Consider the following 23,030-nt stretch of genomic DNA (forward strand, 5'->3'; position numbering starts at 1 on the left):
CAGGATTGTAGAGTTCAAAATGTAATACAGGAAGCCTGTGCATCCTGAGCTCAGAAATAGGTTTCCATGCAGTCCACAGGCCTGAATTTCCTTTAACGAGTGTTAATGGGACAAAAACACAGCTTTGAAAGCAGGCTAAGTAAGGGAGGCGGGGAGGTTATCTGGCACAGAAACCTCAAGGGGGTGGGGATAACACATTTTAAAAACTGTGCCTACCAAAACAAAGCAAAACAAAAAAACAAAAAGGCACGTATTGTGGCATCTTTAAGACTAACACAAATCTGTATCGATGTCAGCTCTCTTGAAACACAAGTCACTTCCTGAGAGACACCCCGAATTCACAGCAGGGAAGCAGCTTCCTCTTCTGGAGGGCCGTTCAGACTGAAATAAACCTGCTAGCCTCCAAAAGTGGCCCCAATATTTTTTTTTTCTGTTTTGTGGCAGAGACTGGAAGCGGCTCCCCTTCCAAGACAACCGCGGCGCCTCCCAACGGCGCGGAGGGGAGAGGGGGCCTCGGCGACGACGAAGGGCTCCCGGTTCCCGGCCGGCTCGGCGAGAAGCCTCGGCGGGCCCTTCGCGGCTGCAGTGCCGGTAGGCCGCGGTCGGCGTCGCTGTCGGCCTGCGAGGACGGGCGGACGGGCGGGCCAGCTCCCTTCTTGGCGCCCTGCGAGAGCGGCTCGTCAGGGCGGGTCGAAGGAAGGACGGAGCCTGCGCCAGCCGCTCGGCACTGCTCGGCCCAGGCGGTGCGTCTCGGCGGCCGACCCCGCCTCCGGCACTCGCGGCCACCGACCGACGGGCAGGCAGGCGGGCAAGCGAGGGCGGGCGGGCTGAGGCGACGAAGCGGCCGCCCTCCTCTCCGCAGCAGGAGCGGCGGCAGGACCCCCGGGGCTCCTCCTCCTTCTCCTCCTCAGGGCTCGGGCATGGCCGACAGCGCCAGCGAGAGCGACACGGACGGCGCGGGGGGCAGTGGCGGCGGTGGCGGCAGCGGCCCGCCGGGCGGGCTTCCCGGTTGCCCGGCAGGGCCTGGCTCGGCGGGGGGCCCCCCCAAGGCAGGCGGGATCGTGATCTCCCCGTTCCGGCTGGAGGAGCTGACGAACCGCCTGGCGTCTCTGCAGCAGGAGAACAAGGTGCTCAAGATCGAGCTGGAGACCTACAAGCTCAAGTGCAAAGCCCTGCAGGAGGAGAACCGAGACCTGCGCAAGGCCAGCGTCACCATCGTGAGTCCGGGGAAAGGCTAATGGCAGCCGTGGCGGTGGTGGTGCGGGTTGTGGAGGGAGGAAAGGGACCGGATCAAAGCCCCCAACACAGCCCCTTTTGAGCCGGGGTGACTCAGGCGGAGCCCAGGAGAGGGGCGGCGGCGGCGGAGCTCTTGAGTGCCCAGTTGAGAAGGAGCCGCCTCAGGTGGGGCCGCCGCCTCCGCCGTTACCGCATGTCAGCCTCGGGCCTGGCCTCCGAGGAGGGCCTGAGGCAAGAGGGGCGGGGCCGCCTGGCCCTGGGGGACGCTTGTGGGGCCCGCTTGTGTTGGGGGGGGGGGCTCGGGAGGGGGGAAAGCAGAGAAGGCCCCGCCGCCGGGAGCGCCTCGAGGTTTCCCGCGCCTCCCTTGAAAAGCCGGCCGAGCGGTTCCCGGGACAGCCAGAGCGGCAGCGGCGGGTGGTGGTGGTGGTGGTGGTGGTGTTTGCGCCCCGTGGGGCGGAGCGGGCAGCCCTCGGGGGGGGGGGGAGTTCTGGTCGAGCCATCATCGCTCCCATCATCCCCCCCCCGCCGCGGGCGGTGTTCGCTGAGGCCCCGCTGCAGGGCGACCAGGTCTGGCGGGCGGGCTACTCGCGATTCCCGCCGCTGCTTCCCCCCCCCCCTTCTTAGCCTCTTCGCCCTGACAGCCGGGGGGCGGCTGCAAAGGCCGGGCCCCGCGTCCTCAGAAGGAAGCCTGGCCGCTGAGTTCAGGCGGAGGGGGGGCGAAACAAGAGTGCCGGGGAGGGCGGCGCGCCGGATTCGAGCTGGCATCCAAGGGCATCTTTGGCGCAGGACCCCCGGGATCTTGCCGAGGGACTAATAATGGCAGCCCTGCTTTGTCGGATTTTCAGATTGAGATTCGGGCTGTGTGTTTCACCCCGTTTGGGAGGAATTATATTCCAAGAGTCCCCCTGAGGTCAGGTACACTTCCCCCCCCCCCACCCCCATGAGTATTGAGATAGGGTGATGGGCTCTCCCAGGCAGGAGATTGTTATTACTTTACCTAAGTTGGGAGTGGGTGAGTATCAGGTTAGTTAATAAAAGAGTGTGGATGTGGCAAGGAAAAGAACAAGCTTGAACAATCACCTTCAGCCCAGCTCACAAGCATTCGTCCTTATACGTGGAGAATATGTGTTCCAGTTCACCTTAACCATCATAGTGCATTGCCAGGGATCAGGGCCTGGCCCCTTGTTGGTTTGGTTTTTGCTGAAAAACTGAACTTGGTGCAGGTCTTAAGTATACAGTAGTTGGCTAGGTTGGTAATAAAAGGTAAAGGTTCCCCTTGACATTTAGTCAGTTGTATCCCACTCTAGGGGGTGGTGCTCATCCCCGTTTCCAAGCCGTAGAGCCAGCGTTTGTCCCTAGACAGTTTCCATTGTCACATTGCAAGCGCTGCTATACACGGAACGCTGTTTACCTTCCCACCGAGGTGGTACCTATTTATCTACTCGCATTTGCATGCTTTCGAACTGCTAGGTTGGCGAGGAGCTGGGACAAAGCGACGGGAGTTCACTCCCGTTGCGTGGATTCGATCTTACGACTGCTGGTCTTCTGACCCTGCAACACACAAAGGCTTCTGCGGTTTAGCCCGCAGCGCCACCACATCCCTTAGGTTCACAAAGCAGGTTTAGCTCCCCCGCCTTGCACCACTGGGGTCACCAAGTGCACAGTTCTATTGTTTTCCAAACATTGAATACCTCCACTTCGCTTGCATAATGGAGGAAGGTAAAATGTTGCGAATGAAGGTATTGCTGAAACCTGGATTCTGCCCAAGCACTGAACATCATACTGTTATACTTGGATAGATTGCACATCCTCAAGAATTCTTCCACTACAGAAGTCTTCTTTTGAACCTTACTTTTTATGTTTTTATGGGTTAAAAAGCCCTCCTCAAACCCACCCCCTTTCTCATGGGCAATTTGAGGACTAACAAATTTATTTCAGCATGAGCTTCAGCAGATTGTGATTAACTTCCTCAGCCACATGGAATGGAATATTTAGTAACAGGTTCTGCACAGTCATAGTATTTGAGGGCTTGTATTGGACTATTGTATTGTCATTGCTGTACAGCAATTCATCCATATGACATCCACCATCTGATAAGATAGGAACAAGCAGACCATAGATCACTGGTAATGGCGCGGCTAAAAAAACCTTGTAAATAAATAAAGAAAGAAAAACATTTATTGGATTTCCTGGTTGTTTTATATCAGGGCAAAGCACTTTCCCTCTCTCTTTATTCTCTTAGTTATGCTAGCCCAAGAATATGTGATCACTTTCAAAGCTTTCAGCTCTCTCTAATGACTTTGACTGTTGAAGAGAAGATTCTTTATCCCACTGAAATTTCATCATTTGAGATAAAGAATTGTATATTGTATCTACTACAGAGAGACCATACAGATTTGCCACTGACTTCCTACTGTATAATTTGTATGGCATGTCAAGGCAGAAAATGTACTTGAGTACCTCCAGGTGGTCTCTAGCCAGATTTTAAGTGTCCAAAATAGTTTGATAAACAGGCAGCATATTTTTATTGTACTTTACTAAGTACAATCCTGATTAAGACCCTTGGGAGCTGACACAATATAGTTATTGATGCAGGACTGGATTTTTTATATAGTGGAATTCTGTAATAGATGTTGGATACTCTGGAAGGTGAACAAGTTTTGGTTTTCCTGGATTTACAGCTTGATGCCCAGTTGCATGGTGGTGAGCCTCAGGAAGGGGGATGCTTACATCATTCTCCCTTCTGCTCTGTTCTCCCTGAGTAGGATCTTGGGCATGGTGAATGCAAGATCTTTTGTGAGCATGGATGAGCTGCTCACAAATATGTTGTGTAAGTCTTAGTAATAGTGATAAATTTTGCAGAACTAGACCTATCAATTCGCAGTAACAAAAACAACAGTGGCACCTTAGTAAAGGTAAAGGTTCCCCTTGACAATTTTTTGTCCAGTCGTGTTCGACTCTAGGGGGCGGTGCTCAGCCCCGTTTCCAAGCGACAGAGCCAGCGTTTTGTCCGAAGACAATCTTCCATGGCCACATGGCCAGTGCGACTTAGACACGGAACGCTGTTACCTTCCCACCAAGGTGGTCCCTATTTATCTACTTGCATTTCCATGCTTTCGAACCACTAGGTTGGTGGGAGCTGGGACAAGCAATGGGAGCTCACTCCGTCGCCTGGATTCAATCTTACAACTGCTGGTCTTCTGACCCTGCAGCACAGACTTCTGCGGTTTAGCCCACAGCGCCACCACGTCCCTCAGTTGGCACCTTAACCACTAACAAAACTTGTCATTTTCATTAAAAGTAGTAATAGTGTGAACTGGGGTGGATTTGACTTAAATCAAATGGATTTAAATCACAATTTAAATTTTAAAAATAGGAATTTTTTGACAATTGAAATTGTGGTTTAAATCAATTTGATTTTTCAAAAAAATCATTGATTTTTATCCATCCTGCTATGAATTCCTGTAGATTTACTGAATCTTGTTTTGTCTTTGTACAGCTGAAATGTATCATAGGTGTTGCTAATATGTCAGTTTTCTGTAGAAGATGTATGTCACCTCTTAATTGTCATCTGTTTGAGGTATCACCTTGGGAATTCACTTGGCACAAACAATAGTCATTTCTGATCCAGGCAGCAATTTAGATAGGCTGTAATAATCAACAGAAGAAACACCTGAAATTTCTGGGTGTTTCATACCTGTTGAACTGAAGAATGTTCTGTCACAGGTTGCTGGGCTGCAGCTTTCAAAATCTTTGATGTTGCTGATTGAGGCAAATGATAATGGTCAAGGCTCCCTCCAAGATGCGCATGTGCAACTCTGCCCACCCCCATGCAGGACTCCTCCTCTTCCACACACCGACAGTGATCATTTTCAGCCCCTTTGGTTCCTGTTGGGATGGAACCCTGTGGGGGGAGCGGGCCCACACTTGCAGGAGGGAGAAGAGCCACCCACGTAAGGGTGGAGCCCCACCCAGCAGAGCTGAAAATTAGAGGGAACATTAGCAAGTCAACCACACTTGGAGGACCACATATTTCCCAGCACAGTTACAGGTTTTTGTGGGTTCTCAGCCGTGTCAGTAGCTATTAAAAGTTCAGTGAGTCTCTGGCTAGTTGTTATTATTTTTTAATTCTTTGGAATTGACAGGTAGCATTGTCTGTGGGACTCAATAGAATATTGATACATCTTAAAGCTGTATGTTTGTGAAGGAGAGTTGGTGTCTCATTTAAAGGACTCTTGAAAAAAAATGTTTTTAAAATACCACCTTGGTTAGGTTGCAGCAAAAAAAGGAGGGGAAAAAAGCTCCTTAAGACTATATTTAGAACAACTGACATGATTGCTCCTGAATTAGCTTATGCAATTAATGGCAATCATAAGAAGTGGGGTGTTGCACAAACAATTATTTGCATGGGTAGGTTGGTACTGTCTGTAAGGCTATGCATTTATCTGCATCATTAGACTCAACTCAGTTAGCCTTTCAGTTTAGAGAGTATATTGATATGGGAAACCTATTTTTAAGTACTGTGGGTAGGAGAGGGTCACTTCATTTTTTGTTATGTGCCATCAAGTTGTTTCTGACTTAGTGTGACCAAGCAGATTTTCTGAGTGTAATATTCAAGCAGTGGTTTACCATTGCCAGTGAGTCTCCATGCTGAGTGGCAGGTTAGATTTGATTTAAATCACATCATGATTTAAATAGTTTCTTTTTAAAAATCATTGATTTTTATCCACCCCGCATGAGCAGCAGTTTGAACTAAGTTAACTTGTCTCCTGAGCCCTAGTCCAGTACTTTATCCACTTTACTACACAGCCCCTTATTCATTCTCTATTTCTCATCTTTTATCCTCATTTCATATTTCTCATCTCGCCAAGAATTGGAGATTAACGGCATCACAGAAAACCTTTTAGCCAATAATTTTCCCATGTAAGGAAAAGTTTGTAAAGAGAACATCTATATTGAGATGAAGTTGAGCTGTGAACATGTCTGTGTGAATAAGCACTTGTGCTTTCACAATTTTTAAAGGAACAGTAACTATAAAATGCATTTTAAATGACTCTAAAATTAATCTATGGAAGTGAGAGCTGGACAATAAAGAAAGCTGACCACTGAAGAATTGATGCTTTTGAATTGTGGTGTTGGAGGAGGCTCTTGAGAGTCTCCTGGACTGCAAGGAGAACTAACCTATCAATTCTATAGGAAATCAACCCTGAGTGCTCACTGGAAGGACAGATCCTGAAGCTGAGGCTCCAATACTTTGGCCATCTCATGAGAAGAGAAGACTCCTTGGAAAAGTCCTTGATGTTAGGAAAGTGTGAAGGCAAGAGGAGAAGGGGACGACAGAGGATGAGATGGTTGGACAATGTCATCGAAGCTACCAGAATGAATTTGACACAACTCCGGGAGGCAGTGGAAGATAGGAGGGCCTGGCGTGCTCTGGTCCATGGGGTCACAAAGAGTCAGACACGACTAAATGACGACAAAATTAATCTGAGCATTGTGTGGAGGAGTTTATTTCTTGTGTTCTCCATTTGTCACCCAATTGTGTGCATGTTTATTCCCTTCATGCTGCTTATTCTGCTTAGAAATAATTTAGAGATTTTGCAGAGATTGAAATGCTACAGTCACCTGCAAAATCAGTGTGATTTGAATTAGGTGGGTCAGAGAAAACATGGAACTGGTTTCATAGCAAGGTTACCTTGGCTTTTTGGTTTGATTCAGCAGGCCATTTGCCAAATCATGATTTCCTTCACCACTGCTTTTCTGCCATATTTTGTTTACACCTGCCAGTTGAAAATTTGTGGACATTTTGAAGCTACTGTCAAACAAATAATCTTTTACCAAAATAGAAAAGTGATGACAAACTGTGAAAGTGTCATCAATTGTGTGACCACTGCTGCATCCTTTGGGGAGTAACATAAAAATTGGGCACAGCCTTACAAATCTATTATGTTGTGGAATATTTCCCATTCCTAAGTAACCTCTTTCTTCATCCACAACTTGAGTAGTTTTAACTTTTGCAGTGTTTTAGTTTTATTCAGTTGTACAGTCTAAATAGAAAAACAGGCTGCAAAAATTTCTTCACCTGTTTTTGGCCATGTCGGAACAATTTGCTTAAAAAGAAGTTTTTGATGGGTACACCATGGATCCTTCAAAGACAGTTTTGCATCTTTCATGTCAGAAGACATTAGTGCATGGAGAGGTACTATTATCTTGCAGTGATACAGTATATTGATTAGATTAGCATTAGTAAAGCTTATGGGATGTCGATAGTGTCCCAGGTGCAAATCTTCACAATAAAGTTGTAAAATTTAGGCAGAATCAGATAATATGGACATTTAAAGTTACAACAAATAATAGCAGTCACTATTGTTTGTTTGTTTGATTGATTGATTTGATTTATATACCATTCCATTAGTGCCAAAGCACTATTCTGAGCAGTTTACAAACAGTTAAAACAAGCTACACAGAACAATAAACACTAGATACAACATAAATACCATGTTTCCCCGAAAATAAGACAGGGTCTTATATTAATTTTTGCTCCACAAATGCATTAGGGCTCATTTTAAGGGGATGGTTTATTTTTTTCATGTACAACAGTCTACATTTATTCAAATACAGTCATGTCATCGTCTTCTGGTTGCTGAACAATGCTGCACAATGGTGGAGGGCGGAATTTCACTTAACTGGGTCTTATTTTTGGGATAGGGCTTATATTACGAGCATCCTGAAAAATCAGACTAGGGATTATTTTCAGGTTATGTCTTATTTTTGGGGAAACAGGGTATCAAAAGCACGGTCTAAGAACTTAGCTACCAGTCGCATAAACCAGTTTTCAGATTAATTATCCAAATAAATGTATGACTGTTTTTCCAAATACTTGAAAGGAGGAGGGACAGGATCTATTCTTGATCTTCCCAGAGAGCAGGACATGTAATAATGGGCTCACGTTACAGGTGGTGCATGACTGCCAACCGTTGTGCAGCCTTCCTCCTCCTCCATGCATTGACATGATAGTTTTCAGCCCCTTTGGTTTTGGTCATGACAGAATCCTCTTCGCAGGATGGAGGAATCACATATGAAGCCACATGTGAGGGGAAGAGGCCCACCGAACAGGGCTGAAAATTAGAGGAGCCGTTGCTGTTAGAGCAATACAACAATGGAACCAATTACTTCGGAAAGTGGTTAGCACTCCAATGCTGGAGGCATTAAAGAGAAAATTGGACAACTGTTTGTCAGATCTGCTTTCATTTGGATTTCTGCATTGAGTAAGAGGTTGAACTCAATACCCTTGGCTTAAAGGGTCCTTCTAACTCAATTATTCTACTATTCCATGTAGCACACTATTATTAATATGGAAAGCTTACAGAGTGAGTGCTGATTTTCACGTTACGTGCAATATTCCTTTTTCTGTGCATATGAGACAGCAGTTTTCATTCCATGCAGAAAATATTGCACCATTTAGTCTTGATTTTAGACTACATCACATTTCTATTGATCTTTGTTTGGCATCCAGCCAAAGTTCAGCACACTTGGATCCCATTGATTTTGTCCCCATGCTCAGTATGCTTGGGTAATTATTGGTTCTGATGCATGAAAAAGTTGAAGACCTAAGTGGAAGCTACATATGACCACTAAGAAAGATGGTTTGAAGAGTCTTCGTATCAGATGCTTTACTCTCTGCTTCTGTTCACATAATGAAGATTGACAACCCTTCTGTTCTAAAATTTCAGTTTTAAAATAATTAGTATAGGAGTATCTCTGAAACCCAGAAAAACAAATTGCTTATTGAATTTTGGAAGATTTATTTGCAGAAGGAAGTGGAATGCAGAATGTCATTAGCTTCAAAGAATGCTAACAAAAAAGAGGCTATTCAGAAGCTCCTCCTCTGCTCTTAATAATTTAAAAGGAAACCGTCAGAAGCCTTAAAATGATTAATCATCTGCATTTAGCATTTACCTGTAACACTTGGACATGATGACTACAGAAGCCAAAGAAATTTATTAAATAATTTTAAAAAACCCTAACAAAGTAACGTTACTAGTACATGAAGGGGACAGAGCAACCACAGATGCACAATTATACAGTGTGCTTATTAAGACCACTCAAAATGTTATGAAAGTATGCATGCTTTTGAGCTCTCTATGCAGAAAGATTTAGTGTGGTTCATATAGAAATGCTATTGGGGTGGTTGTTGTTTCCAAAGTTATATCCCTGGTGGAGCTTTGGTCTGGGTGAAAAAAGTGCTGGAATACTGCTTCTGCAAAGATTATTGATCACTGGGACCAAATTTCATTAATTTCCAGATTTTGTTCTCCTGTTTATTTTGGCATTGACTATCCTTTTGGAAATAATTGTTGATTATTTAACAAATCTCATTTATCTGCAAATACAAATTTTATTGGTTCATGGGAAAGTGCTGTCTTCTGTCCTTCTTGTAAGAAAGACAGACTTTTCAGCATGTCTTGCTTTATTGGAATTTTGATCATGAATTACTTAATCTCCTTTTTTTAAAGTTTCCAGGTGCAGATAGCATTTTTTTGTATTATATCTGGCACAATTTTTCTATTACTATTGATTGCAAAGTACTTGTATAAATTTATGTATACTTTTGTGACGTCAAAACCAGTTGTATTGGCTCTTGCCTTTCCATTGTACTATTTCAGTGATGTGGCGAGGGGGGATTTGCTGGTTGGGTAACAGCCTATCCTCCATATTATTTTACCCAGGCTTTGTGCCCTGGAGAGGACACTCCAGCTTCGCATACAGCGTCAAAACACTAGACGCTGTTCCAAGCCCTCCATGCAGAGCACATTACCATAGTCTCTCGAGACTGAAGGATGCCTATGATGATGATGAGCTCTTTATAGGTGGTAAGAAGAAGAAGAAAAGCTGGAGAAGAAACTGAAAAGTTCTAAAATTAGGCAAGACGTTGCATCTGCAGTTAGGTTCCATGTCCAGATGGAGATGATGAACTGAATGAATCACTTGTAGGTGTGCATGTATTATATTATACCTAATAACTTAATATTGTAATAGCAAGAACAATTTAAAATTTGAAAGATCAAACTATGGCTGAAACTCCCAAACTGAAATAGGCAGCAGAAATGGAGAAGGAATAAATATACAGAGATGAGATCTGTTGATTTTATCCTTTGCATCTAAATGTCAAATGTTACTCAGATCTATAAATGGGTTGTGTGTGTATGTGTGTTACATGTATTGAGATGTATGGTAGTACCAATAGTTTTGAATGATATGGAAAGTACATCATTTCTATAGCAACCTGTTGGCAATTGCTCTTTTATATCTTTAAAAATCACTGCTAAATGAGAATTTGAGTAACTTTAGCTTTAGATTGTAATGGCAAGGGCAATTTAGATATTGAAAAATCAAACTAGACACAGTAATGGAGAAATGGTGTTAAATCTGTTGAATATAACAAGGGATGTACTAATTCAGAAGCAGCAAAGAAAGAAATAGAGATCTTTTAAAATAAGATGTTAGCTGTAAGAATCAGTTTAAGCTATTTTTCTGTCTTTCAGGTTAGCATTGTTTTCCCTCTTAGCTTCTCTCAACTTATATATTTGTTTATTTTTTTGCTGCACACTATTTCATTTAATGTTTTTAAAAATGGAAATGTGTGATAGTAAAATACCTTCCCTGACACACTCTGACACATTTTTGGCTTGACACACTTTTTGTTGTATGAGGGTCTTAAGACTTGAAACTACTGTACTAGTTTGTTTAATTTATTTAAAATTTTATCCCACCCATCTAGTGGCCCAGCCACTACTCCAGGCAGCTTACAACACTATGACATAAAATTCCATAATAATCAAAATTAAAATAACAAAGAAAAAAGAAATGCAGATCTATGCTAACTACTGTATATATAAGAATGCCTAATAAAAAAAAAGATGGCTGCAAAACAGAGACAGCAATAAGAGATGTCAATAATCAAAATGATAAGATTAATGTAGGGTGAGGCTGTGGCTTTTGAAGGCAATTCTGAAGTTGCAACAGTTGCAGAATGCAGCAGCCAGGCTGGTGTCAGGATCATTAACATTTGATCACATCTCACCTGTCCTGGCACATTTGCACTGATTCCGGGCCAGGTTCAAGGTGTATATGTTGACATTCATAACCCAATACAGTTTAGGACATTGCTACCTGTCTGAGTGCCTCTCCTTTAGAATAAACTCCTGTCCTACCCACACCTCACCATCTGGGATGTCACAGCTGACTGGCCACTCTGAGGGAAGCCCGAAAACGACAACTCGGAACCAGGCTTTGTCTGTGGTGGTCGCCTTGTTGTGGAACTCTCTCCTGGTAGAGGCGTGTTGTGGAAATTCTGTTAGTGGTATTTCCAGGCCCAGTTCAAAGTACTGTTTATGACCCACAAATTGGTACTGTATATGGCTTGAATCCAAGCTATCGGAAGGAGTGTATCTCCCCATATGATTCTTCTTGGGTCCTAAGATTTTCAATCCCTTATCTCAGGCCCACTGCCTTCACATAAACAATTTATGGGAACATGAGAGAGGGTCTTCTCTGTGGCTACCCCTAGCTTGTCCAATGTTTTCCCTTCAGAAGTTAGATTGCGCCCCCCATGCATTGTTTGGTAACAGTTAAATACCTTCCTTTTAAAGCAATGGTTCCCTTTTAATAACTAAATTGGGCAAGATCAAATCTTATATATACTGCATTTACATTCTTTTAAAGTGTGTTTTTAAAGCTTTTAAATATTTTGATGTCTTTTTAAATCACCATTACGTCTTTAATTGTTTTTTGTCCTTGTAATTTATTGGCTGAAATCCTGTTGCTTAGCTTAGTTGCACTAAAGTATATTAATTGAATCAGTGGGGATTTGGTGAATTAACTACTTCATAAGTTCCACTGATTTAAATGGGCCTACTTTAGTTGTAACTTATGTTAACATAGTAAACATTGTGTATTTTTAGTCCAACTTTTAAAAATCATGTGAGCCACCTTGTGTCTCTTTGCTTGGAGAAAGATGACATAATCACACACACACACACACACACACACACACACACACAAATACAAATGTTAGAGTTGTGCAAGAATGGATTTATTGAATCAGAAATATTTTTTTAATTGTTGGTGTATACTCATTGTGCTTGTAGACACAACATAGAATGCAGGATAGAAGTGACAGTCCCTCTCACTCTTGCAGCTTCCTGGTAGGCCTTAAAACCCCAAAGCATTGTTTCACCTTTTTTCAAATCATGAACCCCTTTCATAATAGCCAAATAACCTGCGACCCCCCCACCATATTTGCATAAAAAGGCATTAAGGGGAAACATTTTTAAATAGTTTTTTGGAATACAGTGGTACCTCGCAAGATGACAGCCCCGTTAAACGACGAATCCACATAACAGTGACTTTTTGCGATTGCTAAACAGTCATTCCTATGGGGGATTTTCGCTGGACGTTGATTAGGTCCGTGCTTGCTTCGCAAACTGTTTGTTTGCAAGATGACTTTTTTTTTCGGTGATCGTCGGCTTCGCAAAATGGCTGCCCTATGCTTTCCGGACCCATGCTTTGCAGGGCAACCATTTTTACAGCTGATCGGCGCTCGCAAAATGGCTTCCCTATGGGTGATTTTCGCTGGACGACAAGGTCTTTTCCCCATTGGGACGCATTAAACTGGGTTTCAATGCATTCCAATGGGGAAAGGGTTTTCGCATGACGACGATTTGGCTAAATAGCTATTTCAATGGGATGGATTATCATCGTCATGCGGGGCACCACTGTATGACCTAATATTTAATGTGATGTTGTGCTTGCACTGGGCAACCAGTTTCGAAATTCATGGCTGAGTGTTTGTTAAATCCATTCCCCCTCCCCCGGCAGTCTATAAATGGCTGTGGGAGATGGAGGTAACAAGAGTGGGTGAAAATAGGGTTCTACTGGGGGGAAGGTGAGTTTTCCTTTAGGAAGGGAACCATTGCCCTTTTTCTTCCTCTCTTCAATCTGTGGCTTCGCTTCGTCCTCCTCCTTCTCAGCCGCCCCCCCCCGCGATGGTAGCGGTGATATGCCACTGAGGCAAGGAGGGGGACGAAATTACTTTGGCAGCAGTACCTTTTCCTCTTTCACCATTATTTCTCCCCCTCCAGCCCGCCGCTTCTTCACCTCTCAACCCCCTCAGCGACTGGCCGGGCTCATAAGGACTGCAGTTGAGTTCTGTCTCCTGCTCCTTGCCATCCCGCTCCCCTGCCTGAGCCAGCCAGTGAGCCACCAGAGCCCAAGAAGAGGCAGTGCTGCCAGCGCTAGAGAAGAGGACACAGCCAGGGGGCCCTCCCCAGTGGGGAGCAAAGAGAGCTTGGCGGGGTTGAGGGGGGAGTACAGGCGAGGAGGAGGAGCGTGTTATGTGTGGAAGGGAACTGGGAATGAGGGTGCGAGTCAGGGGTGACGTATCCCCCTCAGGAAACCACAGCAATCCCCCAGAAAATACTTTGCGATGCCCTCAGGGGTTGTGACCCACAGACTGGGAACCCATGTCCTAAAACCATGCTTTGGAGAGACCCCTTTGTAGCACATTTTCAGTTCTGTAGAGACTGACAGAAGGAGGTGAAAATCCTGACACTCTTACGAGTATCAGAAATGATTTAGGCCTTTGCCCGTTGCTAAAGCTGCTTTTATTATTACCTATCCAGACACAAGTACACTTCACCCTTGAATTGCAATTTTTCTATGCCATCCATGAAGGAGGTGTGCATAGAACCTGAGGAAGCGGTTTTTGTCCACAAAAGTTTGCTGTTTGTTTAATCTTTTTAGTGGTCCGATAAAATGTATCACCTATTCTAGCATCTGTTTCTTTTTGGCTGGTCAAATAGCTCAGTGAATTAGGTACCTGGCTGTAGAAACAAAGGTTGAGAATTAAATTTCCCTGAACGACAAACCGCTTCTGAGCACTTTCTACCTAGAAAACTGAAGAGGGTCTCTGTAAGCCAGAATTGACTTGACACACTTTCCTTTCTTTCTTTCTCTGTCTCCCTCTCCCTCCCTCCCACTCTCAGTTGCTTTCTTTCTTTTGGATTTAAAAGAAATGGGTGGACCATTTGGTATATTGGGTTTCAGAAAACAGGTTCTCAGCTAGGACCCCGAGCGGGTTACAGCTCAGATGTGGAAGATGAATGAAAGCAACAACATACAGGATCAGGGTTGTTGGAATATCATAGTCCTGATCCTCTTGATGCTTCTCCTCAGTGGAGATGCTAGGGGTTCCTAATTTTGCCCCAAATTCCTCCCATCTCAGGATGAGCAAGGATGTCAACTGGTAAGCGCTTAAAGTAAGGTCGTGGTTGCACATGTGCAGTCACATTTGTGCACTACCATTACCCCACAATATTTATTTAAGCATAATTTGGGGAACCTGTCGCACAATTCTTAATCTTTTTGCTCATTGTTCTTTGCCATTGTGTTTGTTTCTGCGGAGGATTCCTTCTTTCCTGGAAGGACAAGCCGTTGATTAAGTTGTTCCTGCTCCTTTCACCACTGACCAACAGAGAACCTCTTTTTCTCACTGTGGTTGAGATATGTAAATAACATGGACAGGTTGTGTGGGAGTGGTTAGCAAGGAAACATGGAGGACATTTTAACAGGAAAAAGACTCTTCTAAATCTTAAATCATCACTTCCTGTATATGTGTGTGTATATGCACACGTGAATAATAATACATTATCTACAGATTGTGGTGTATATCAGAGTTGGGAAACTTGCAGTCCTCAAGTTATTCTTGGACTTCACTATCCATCAGCCCCACCTTGCTTGCCAAAGGTGATGCAGGATACTAATAGTTGTTCATTATCCAATGGATTTCCACTCCAGTTCTCAGGTCCACCTACAGTAGACTTGTTGAATCGATGAAACGTACTTAAAGGTTGCCTAACAAGCTTTCATTGGTTTAATGGGTCTGCTTTAGTTAGATTTAGACCTAGTTGTATATATTGCTAGCCAGATGAAGACAGCCGACTAGACATGTATAAAATGTTCTTATCATTTTTTATTTTGTTGCCCTACCAAGAGAATTAAAACAGGAGACCCATTATAATTCCTGTCAAGCCACAATACCTGGCTGTTACTCTCCCTGTCTGGTAGAGTATCACTTGAATTGCTGATGTATTTTAAAACAAATCTGTTTTTAACAAATACCTTAGTATTTTCTCACTATCAGTGGTCTCCAACCTTGGGCCTCCAGAAGTTCTTGGACTTCAACTGGCCAACAGAGGTCGTGGTGAAGGCTTCTGGGACTTGTAGTCCAAGAACATTAGGAGACCCAAGGTTGGGGACCACTGCTGTAGCAGACAAAGTGGGGATTGGAACTCTGCAGTGCCCCAACCCACTAAACTAGGTATAAAAGCACTTATGTACATATAAGTTAGGCGTACAAATACTCTGAGGCTTAAGAGTTCTACATATGTGGTTTCAGATATTTTATAGAAATATCTATCTAGAAGATCTATCTTCTCTGATAGATTAGCTGTGCAAAATGTCTATTTTGATCTTGCATTTGACTGGCCCTGTGAATTATAGCTTCCAACCTATAATAACTACTGTATTGGAATGAAACGGTTTAGAAAAATAAGCAGAAATGCAAATTGTTCTGCTTTCAGGAAGAGTAATGTTGCAGTCACTTTTCCATGTTGTCTTAGAACAGTAGTTGGCAGAAGACAAAAGAAGAGTGAGTGCTAAAATAAATTTTCTTTTCCTAGTTAATTACATTACTAACCCTTCTTATTCTGCCTTTTATTCTACTTTATTCTGCTTCTAATCCTTAATGCAATCACTGCTGAAATGGCTCCCTTTTTCTCTCAATGCCTCCCATTTCTCTGCTCTACATGGTAAATTTACAGTTGAAAAGTAGTGGGGAGTTGAACAAGCATTTTGTAATAACAGAATAGAGGTCTATTGTTCAAAGAACAAAAAGAGTCAAGAAGGAAAAAATCCAGTGGGCTAATAGAAGCTAGTTATGTGGACTAGTTGCTCTTGAACCTTGATTGCTAATTGAATCCCATAATATAGTCAGGTGAACACCAAGTTAGGGAGTTACAGCACTATGGTTTAGACAAAATGAAATTCTGTAACTGTGGTGTTTTGTCAAAAGGAAAGCAAAATGTTCAATACATTTTTCTCTGGACTTGTTTTGAAATGGTTTTAGATTACCTTTTCAAGGTGCCCTGCAGTAAGTTTTAGGAAAGGTGCAGGAATTTAATGTAAGGAAGATGTACTGTCCCTTCAGGCACTGAAGAGTCCTACCATGAAGCAGAATATTTTGTTCCTTCCACTGCGCCCTGGTTTGAAAAGTTCACTGTCTTTTTGTCCTTCTTCATAGATATTTATGTACTTCAGATTTGTTTTGTTAAACCAATGGAACAAAGGTAGCTTCCTTTCTCTTTGTGTTGTATCATAGACTACCACACACGTCATTCATAAAGCAAAATTGAGTGGAATTTCAGGGAGAGATTAGAAATTTACAGAATGTGCAAAGGATAGAAGTTACGTCATAGAACCATTAAGCAAATGAGGCAGTTTGCAGTTGTTTTCTTATATATTCCCCACCTACCATGGAGCAGCAACAAAGCTCTCTGCTAACCATTAGACATTGGACAGAAATATTCATTATATGTGCAAGCAGTCAAGATGGTCTATAGGTGCTTATTACCATTCACAGAGTGATACTATGCAAGGGAAGATCCCACAAGCTGACTACTGTTTTCATCAGTTAACCACTTCTCACCCAATCACAAATTGTCAGGGCTGATTTTCAACAAGTGTGAATGGTAGTAAGCAGAAGAGGCTTTCCTGCAGACCACCTTGACTGCTGCCATTGATGTTGTCAACAGGCAGCCTGGCCTTTGCTGTATAAGGGTTGGCATTATTTTTCAAGGTGGTAGCATGGGCATAATGTTGTGCTGTAATATTGAGCCATTTCCTGACTTTTTGAATCGTGGGCACAGAAGCACCATATCCCACATTCATAAACTGGAGATTTTTTTTTGGAAGAATTGTGTTTCCTTTTTTTAAACAGAAGTTTAAGTATACATGCACCATACACAAATTTGAAAGCAACTTCCCTCATGTAGAATTATCCAGTGCTAGAGGATCTCTGAAGATCTGTACATGATGTGTACTGTGGCTGCTGGGAGATGACAGAAGCAAGAATAGCTGGGATGTGGCTGTAGTCCCCCTGTGCCAAAATATTTTGAAGGGCTGTTTTTGGACTTCATGAAATGGTGAAGCACAGTTGTGGGTAGATATTACACATACAACAGGGAAACATATACATCTATTAATGCTGTACTGACAGGATGTGTGGAATAGAAATGAAAACTCTGTAAGACCATCCCCAGCCACAAAGCCAAAAGCAAAACAACCAACAACAGTAATTTCACAGCTTAAATGAGTGACCTTCTAAATATTAATTTTTATTTTCTATTTTTAAAGTATCTTTTAAAATACAGTAGTTTTACACCAGAAATAGAAACTCTTTTAAATATATGTTTGGCCAGGGAGGAGTTAATAAGTTATCCTTCTGAGTCATTTAACTTGGTCCTGACTGACAGGGTTAAAAGTTCAGATCTCCCTTCTGTTCTCCATGTTTATGTTTAGAACATACCCAGTTAAAGAAAAAAGGGGGGAACACAAGTAACTGTTTAGGCAAAGTACAGTGAGACAAGGGCTAAAATCCTGTTTTGCCAGTGGTTAACTCATGCGGTGTAAATCTCAGCAGTGAATTTCTTCAATGAAGAAATCAATATAGGCATTTGCAGGTGTGAAAAAGACTGCATGCAATAGGAAATATCTACACTGAATTCTTGTGGCAATTTACTGGCTAAATTTACATTGATTCTGTTATGCTGGCATAAAAGATGGGTCAGTGGGAGTGGGGAACCTGGAGTAAAAGAAAAGTAACCTCAAGCCCAAACTCCAGGTAATGCTTAAGTTCACTACAGGGTCACTTTGGTACCTTAGAGGCCTTTTGATTTTAATAGTGTATCTTCTGTATTGCATCATAAACTGCTTTTGAAACTTCCCTGCCTTGTAAAGTGGCATGCCATGTAGTGTAGGATATAATTCTGAAATCAGTTTGCATAGAACATTTGTACCATTAGTATGTGGAGAAGGGATTGTTTGCAAAAACGGGGAAAAAGAACTGTATAATGTTGATTGGCTGCATGACCAATGGGATTCTGGAAGGGACAAAGGCAAACCTGAATCTTTCCCAGCAAACTTGTGCATAATACTGGCTTTACATGTCCGTGTTTACCTGTTCGTTTGTTTTTTAAAGATTCATGAGATACATTTTAAATTGAATGAGTTTGGGAGTATTTTTTCCTCATGCGCGCGCGCACACACACACACACAGTGCCCAACTTTGCTATTATATTTTGGATCCTTTCACATTAATGGGTGAAAAGTTATAGCAGTGTACTGCCATGCTTGCTACTGGCCAGCATTCCAGTGGGGATGGTATCCTTGAGAACAAGTATCCCCACGTGGAGAATGCCTGTATCATCATTCCAGTTTGTATTATTTTTGTCAGTTCATAAAAAGGTCTGCTGTAGTCATGGTAGCTTGATGGGCATATTGGTTCACACAAACAGCCCTTTTGTATGAACACTTCCTGATTGCCCTTGAGCCCAGTTGACACTCTGTACCCGCTTGGATTTCAGTTATTTATACACTGGGCCTTAGTAACTAACTGTCACTATTTCTTTTTTATACATCAGTTTCATGCTCGAAATAAGCATGTGAGAGAAAAGGTAGTACATTGATCTTATGATCTGTTTTCCTGGAGTGCTGAAGGTGTTCAGAATGTCTTATGACAATCGTCTTCTCGTTGTGCTTTGAACATTAGCAGGGTTTTGTTTTTGGTTTGTTTGTTTGTTTTGAATCCTTTGAATGCCTTTACGTGTTGACAGTTTTCTCAGGTAGGGAACTGGTATGAAAGGTGAGTTCACCCAAGAGTGCACATGCAATGTCTGTGGGAATGCAAATGCAATCTGAAACCTCTAGAGCACTAGCCCAAGTTTGTAAACAGAAAGCAATCCTTTCCCTTCATCTTGTTGAGCTCACTGAAATCTTGTGCAAGTATTACTGCTTTAAGGTATGCACATTTATACTCATATTATGCGTGTAGGCATCCTTCAGTCTCAAGAGACTATGGTAACGTGTTCTGTATGGAGGATTTGGAACAGCATCTAGGGTGGCTGCGGAGGTCAATTCGAGAGTGACAATCCCTTCCACACTGAAGACAAATACAGTCTGGCCCCTGTCCAGCTTCCTGATTTTGCTAGTTTCGGGACTGCCTCTTTAATCATATTAAAACACATGCATAAATGTAATTTTTGAATATCGAGTAGGAAATGTAGGAGGTGGCTCCACATATGAAATAAGTTCATATGGGATCTTGTGCTGGGCTGTCCAAGTCAATGAGGATGTTTCTTTGTTTGAAATGAGGGCTAGGAGCAGAGAGCATGCTTGGTATACTGTATATTGCAGAGTAATTTTTTTAAGGTGCAATAGTTTAAGAGATTAACTTTAAAATCATGTTGTTTCAACTCAAATTCTTATCTCTCACTCTCAGTTGAACGTATCAAGATAAGTGGTTTGTGGTACCAAATATGATTAAGGACTCTATTCTGTAAAGGGTTTTGAAATCAATCCCAGTGCACTTATTTATCATTTTTGTATTTCATCTTGAAACCAAACCGCAGTTGGATTACAACACGTCTCCCCCCCCCAAGAAAAGAAAAGAAAAGTCCAAATCAGGAATAGGGAGTTCCAGCCTGTGTGCTCTTTTGCCATTCCCAGCCCCCCTTCTCCCAAACCTCTTTGGGTGATCTTTCTGCAGTGCTGAGGGATGTCATCTCTCATCAGTGACAGGAGATAAGAGCCATAGTTTCTCTCAGGTCAGTACTACAGAAAGGGCTGCCTTTCTGTAGCATTGTTGTGGGAGTTGATTAGAGGGTAGGACTTTGGAAGAGTAGGGGCTATGACCTGGTGTCATCTATTTCCCATATCATATCCTGGGAAATAATCTGTCCCGTGGAGCCAAAAGTGCTCTCCCCCTTCTCTCTTGGTCTGACTCTTTCCGTGCATGTTCCTTCCTTTGCTTCCTCCAACCACAGATTTTCATAGAGTAGTTAGACCTATTGTTGTAAGGGAAGGTATTGTCTGTGGTGTGTGCTTAAAATTTTTTTAAAAATTAAAAATTCCTTGCAAGTGTTTAGCTTTATCTCTGTTCTAACTATGGAAGCACTCAATTAATCATATAATACTTTCAAAAGATATGCCTCTGAGAGTACCACTTTTTGTATGTATGCTATGTCAGAGATTGAACGGTTTACCTATGTGCAGAAGGTATGTAGGGTGCTATCTTGTTCTTACTATGGGAGAAACTGTTTGCAGTGTGACCTTACACTTCCATCTTCTTTGTAATGGCTTCAGCAGATATTTATGCCATCTCAGGCAGAGCAATGTCATGTACCAGCTGCAGAGATAATTTTTATTCTGTTCCTCATCATTGATTTTAAACCGTGCACAAGGAACGTGCAGCCTTTAGGTTGAATGTGACCTATGGGGTGTCCCCGTCAAGCATCTCTAGGCAGAAGAAGTCTGCTGGCTCCAGTCAACATCTGAATGAGGATAAAAGACTTTCGGAGGTGTTCTTACACTGCCTTTATGTTTTTAAAAATGTCTCTATGGGTCCCAGTGGAGGGTCTTTGAAAACCTGATTGCCACATGGGGTGTTCTGCCGCAGGAGGGGGTTAACCTCCCTTCTCCAATGCTGTACCACTCCCCATTTCCATGCTGCCATCAGATTTTAAATTTTTTCTAGGTCTATGACTGCTGACCTTGTACAGTTTCAAGGGAAGCAGGCCACAGAAGGACTTCCCTGCTTCCCCACCCTTTGGGGAGAAGAGCAATTTTTAAAAAAACAACATTCAGTTATGTTTATTATCATCTAAAGAATTTACCTTAAATATGAGAAATGTAACTGTCTGTTATGGGAGGAAGCTAGTTAATACAGTGGTGCCTCACTTAACAGCTGATTGGCGGTTCCAAAATGGCCACTGGGTAAAAAAATGGCCGCCCACTGTTTTCTGGGACGGATTCCTCGCTTACCGGGCAGTGAAAATGGCCGCCGTATGGAGGATTTTCACTTAAAGTGTGTCTGAAGCCCATAGGAACGCATTGAAGGGGTTTCAATGCATTCCTATGGGCTTTTTAATATCGCATAGCGACGAAATCGCTTTGCAGAGATTTTTGCTGCACCGATTATCGTCGCTATGCGAGGCACCACTGTATTTGAAATTCTGTTAATGATTTGTTCAACCCTATTTCCTATGCTAATAAAAACAAAGTATTTTACAGTGTTCTGTGACTTTTCAATGACCCTCTTAGGTTCCTTTCTCAGGCAACTAGGTTATCAAACTCCAGTGGAGCTGTGGCTTGAAATAATCTCTTTGGAATTATGTTTTATATTTTGACATCCTAGCAAGACAGTTAAGCTTGATGGAAGAATACTGTAAAATATTCAGCTTCAAAACAGTGAACTTACAGAGGTTTGCTGTTGTTTGCCTTTATATGATAGCATTCTAAACTAATGCTCAGTCTGTACCCTTAAGAGATATGGAGGTCTATGGAGGGCGGGGGTAACCAGTAAATCTTTGGTTTTCAGATTTTCAGAAATTGTACATCTACTTAGACTCTAGTCAAAATGTACAAAGTAATTGGCAATAGAAATAAAATTTGTTTCCCTCATCCCCTCATGGGAACTCCATTAAACCCCACAGAAACAGCAATTGTCTGTGGTTGTAGGAGGGAGTGCTTTGACTTTCAATTTCTTGCTGATCACTTTTGTTTGTTGGTATGCCAGGTGAAAAATGTGCTCCATCTGGCTAAGCCCTCCTTATGAACTGTCTTAAGAGTGTAGATGCATCCTCCATACTGCTGAGATGATAGCACAATATTAGCTCTAACCTACTGGGCTTAGTTGTGTGTCTCTGTGGGAAATCATGGCTTGTTCTGGTCTTAAAAAATGACTTTAAGTGTGCCATAGAATTTTACAAGCAAACCGTACAGTAAGTGAGCTGCTTCGTTTTTATGAAGTAACGTGTACAAGGAAGTTCTAAGATTTATTCAATGGTCCTTGAAGAGACCCAGGATTCAATATGCATTAAACCAGTATTTCTAAAGTGTTTTTTTATGTCCCTGCTTTCTCTTTATTCCTATTTTGGTTCTTTTTCAATGCCTGCTAGAGCAGATAGAGCATTCTTCCTCATTTCTGCAGAAGAATTGTGAGATGAGGGGAGTGAAACCATGGGCTCCTTATCGTAGCCCAAAGGAGAGTGGATACAGTACTTAGTCTCCATTAACGTTCTTCTTCATGGAAAGATGAAACCATAGCTATTGAAGAACAAAATCTTATCCAAAGTTTTATCATGCTATATTGTATTTTCATAGTCCTGCTGGATCATGTGTGAAAGATCTTGCTAAGAGCCACAGCGAAACTGTGGAATCTCGGCGTTCTTTACCAGGATCCTGGTCATGCTGATGTTAATTTCAGGGTTGGTGTGTGCTTTTAAAAGCACCGTGACAGTTGAAATCCCCCATCACTTCTGATATCTGTTCTGAAAAAAGGTGGATAGCTTGAATTTGTATCATACAGGGATAACGACACAGAGCTTATGGTGCAGGAACAGGTGGCACCACTACTTGCAGTAGGTGCCCTTGGTAAAGAATAGGAGAGAAGATTAAGG

The 23,030-nt window shown here is 42.6% G+C and overlaps 1 protein-coding gene across 1 annotated transcript in view; it reads left to right on the plus strand.

The window, feature by feature from the left end:
* The first annotated feature begins 628 nt into the window (after nucleotides 1–628).
* The window catches only part of CCDC6 (coiled-coil domain containing 6), a 69,139-nt gene continuing 46,737 nt past the window's right edge, over nucleotides 629–23,030 (plus strand). The window contains exon 1 of the mRNA XM_020802244.3: nucleotides 629–1,217. Within this exon, the coding sequence (XP_020657903.3) occupies nucleotides 921–1,217 (297 nt within the window). The 5' untranslated portion in view covers nucleotides 629–920. The remainder of the gene's footprint in view (nucleotides 1,218–23,030) is intronic.

This window comes from Pogona vitticeps, chromosome 3 (assembly GCF_051106095.1).
Source record: "Pogona vitticeps strain Pit_001003342236 chromosome 3, PviZW2.1, whole genome shotgun sequence".
In the NCBI taxonomy this organism is placed as follows: Eukaryota; Metazoa; Chordata; class Lepidosauria; order Squamata; family Agamidae; genus Pogona; species Pogona vitticeps.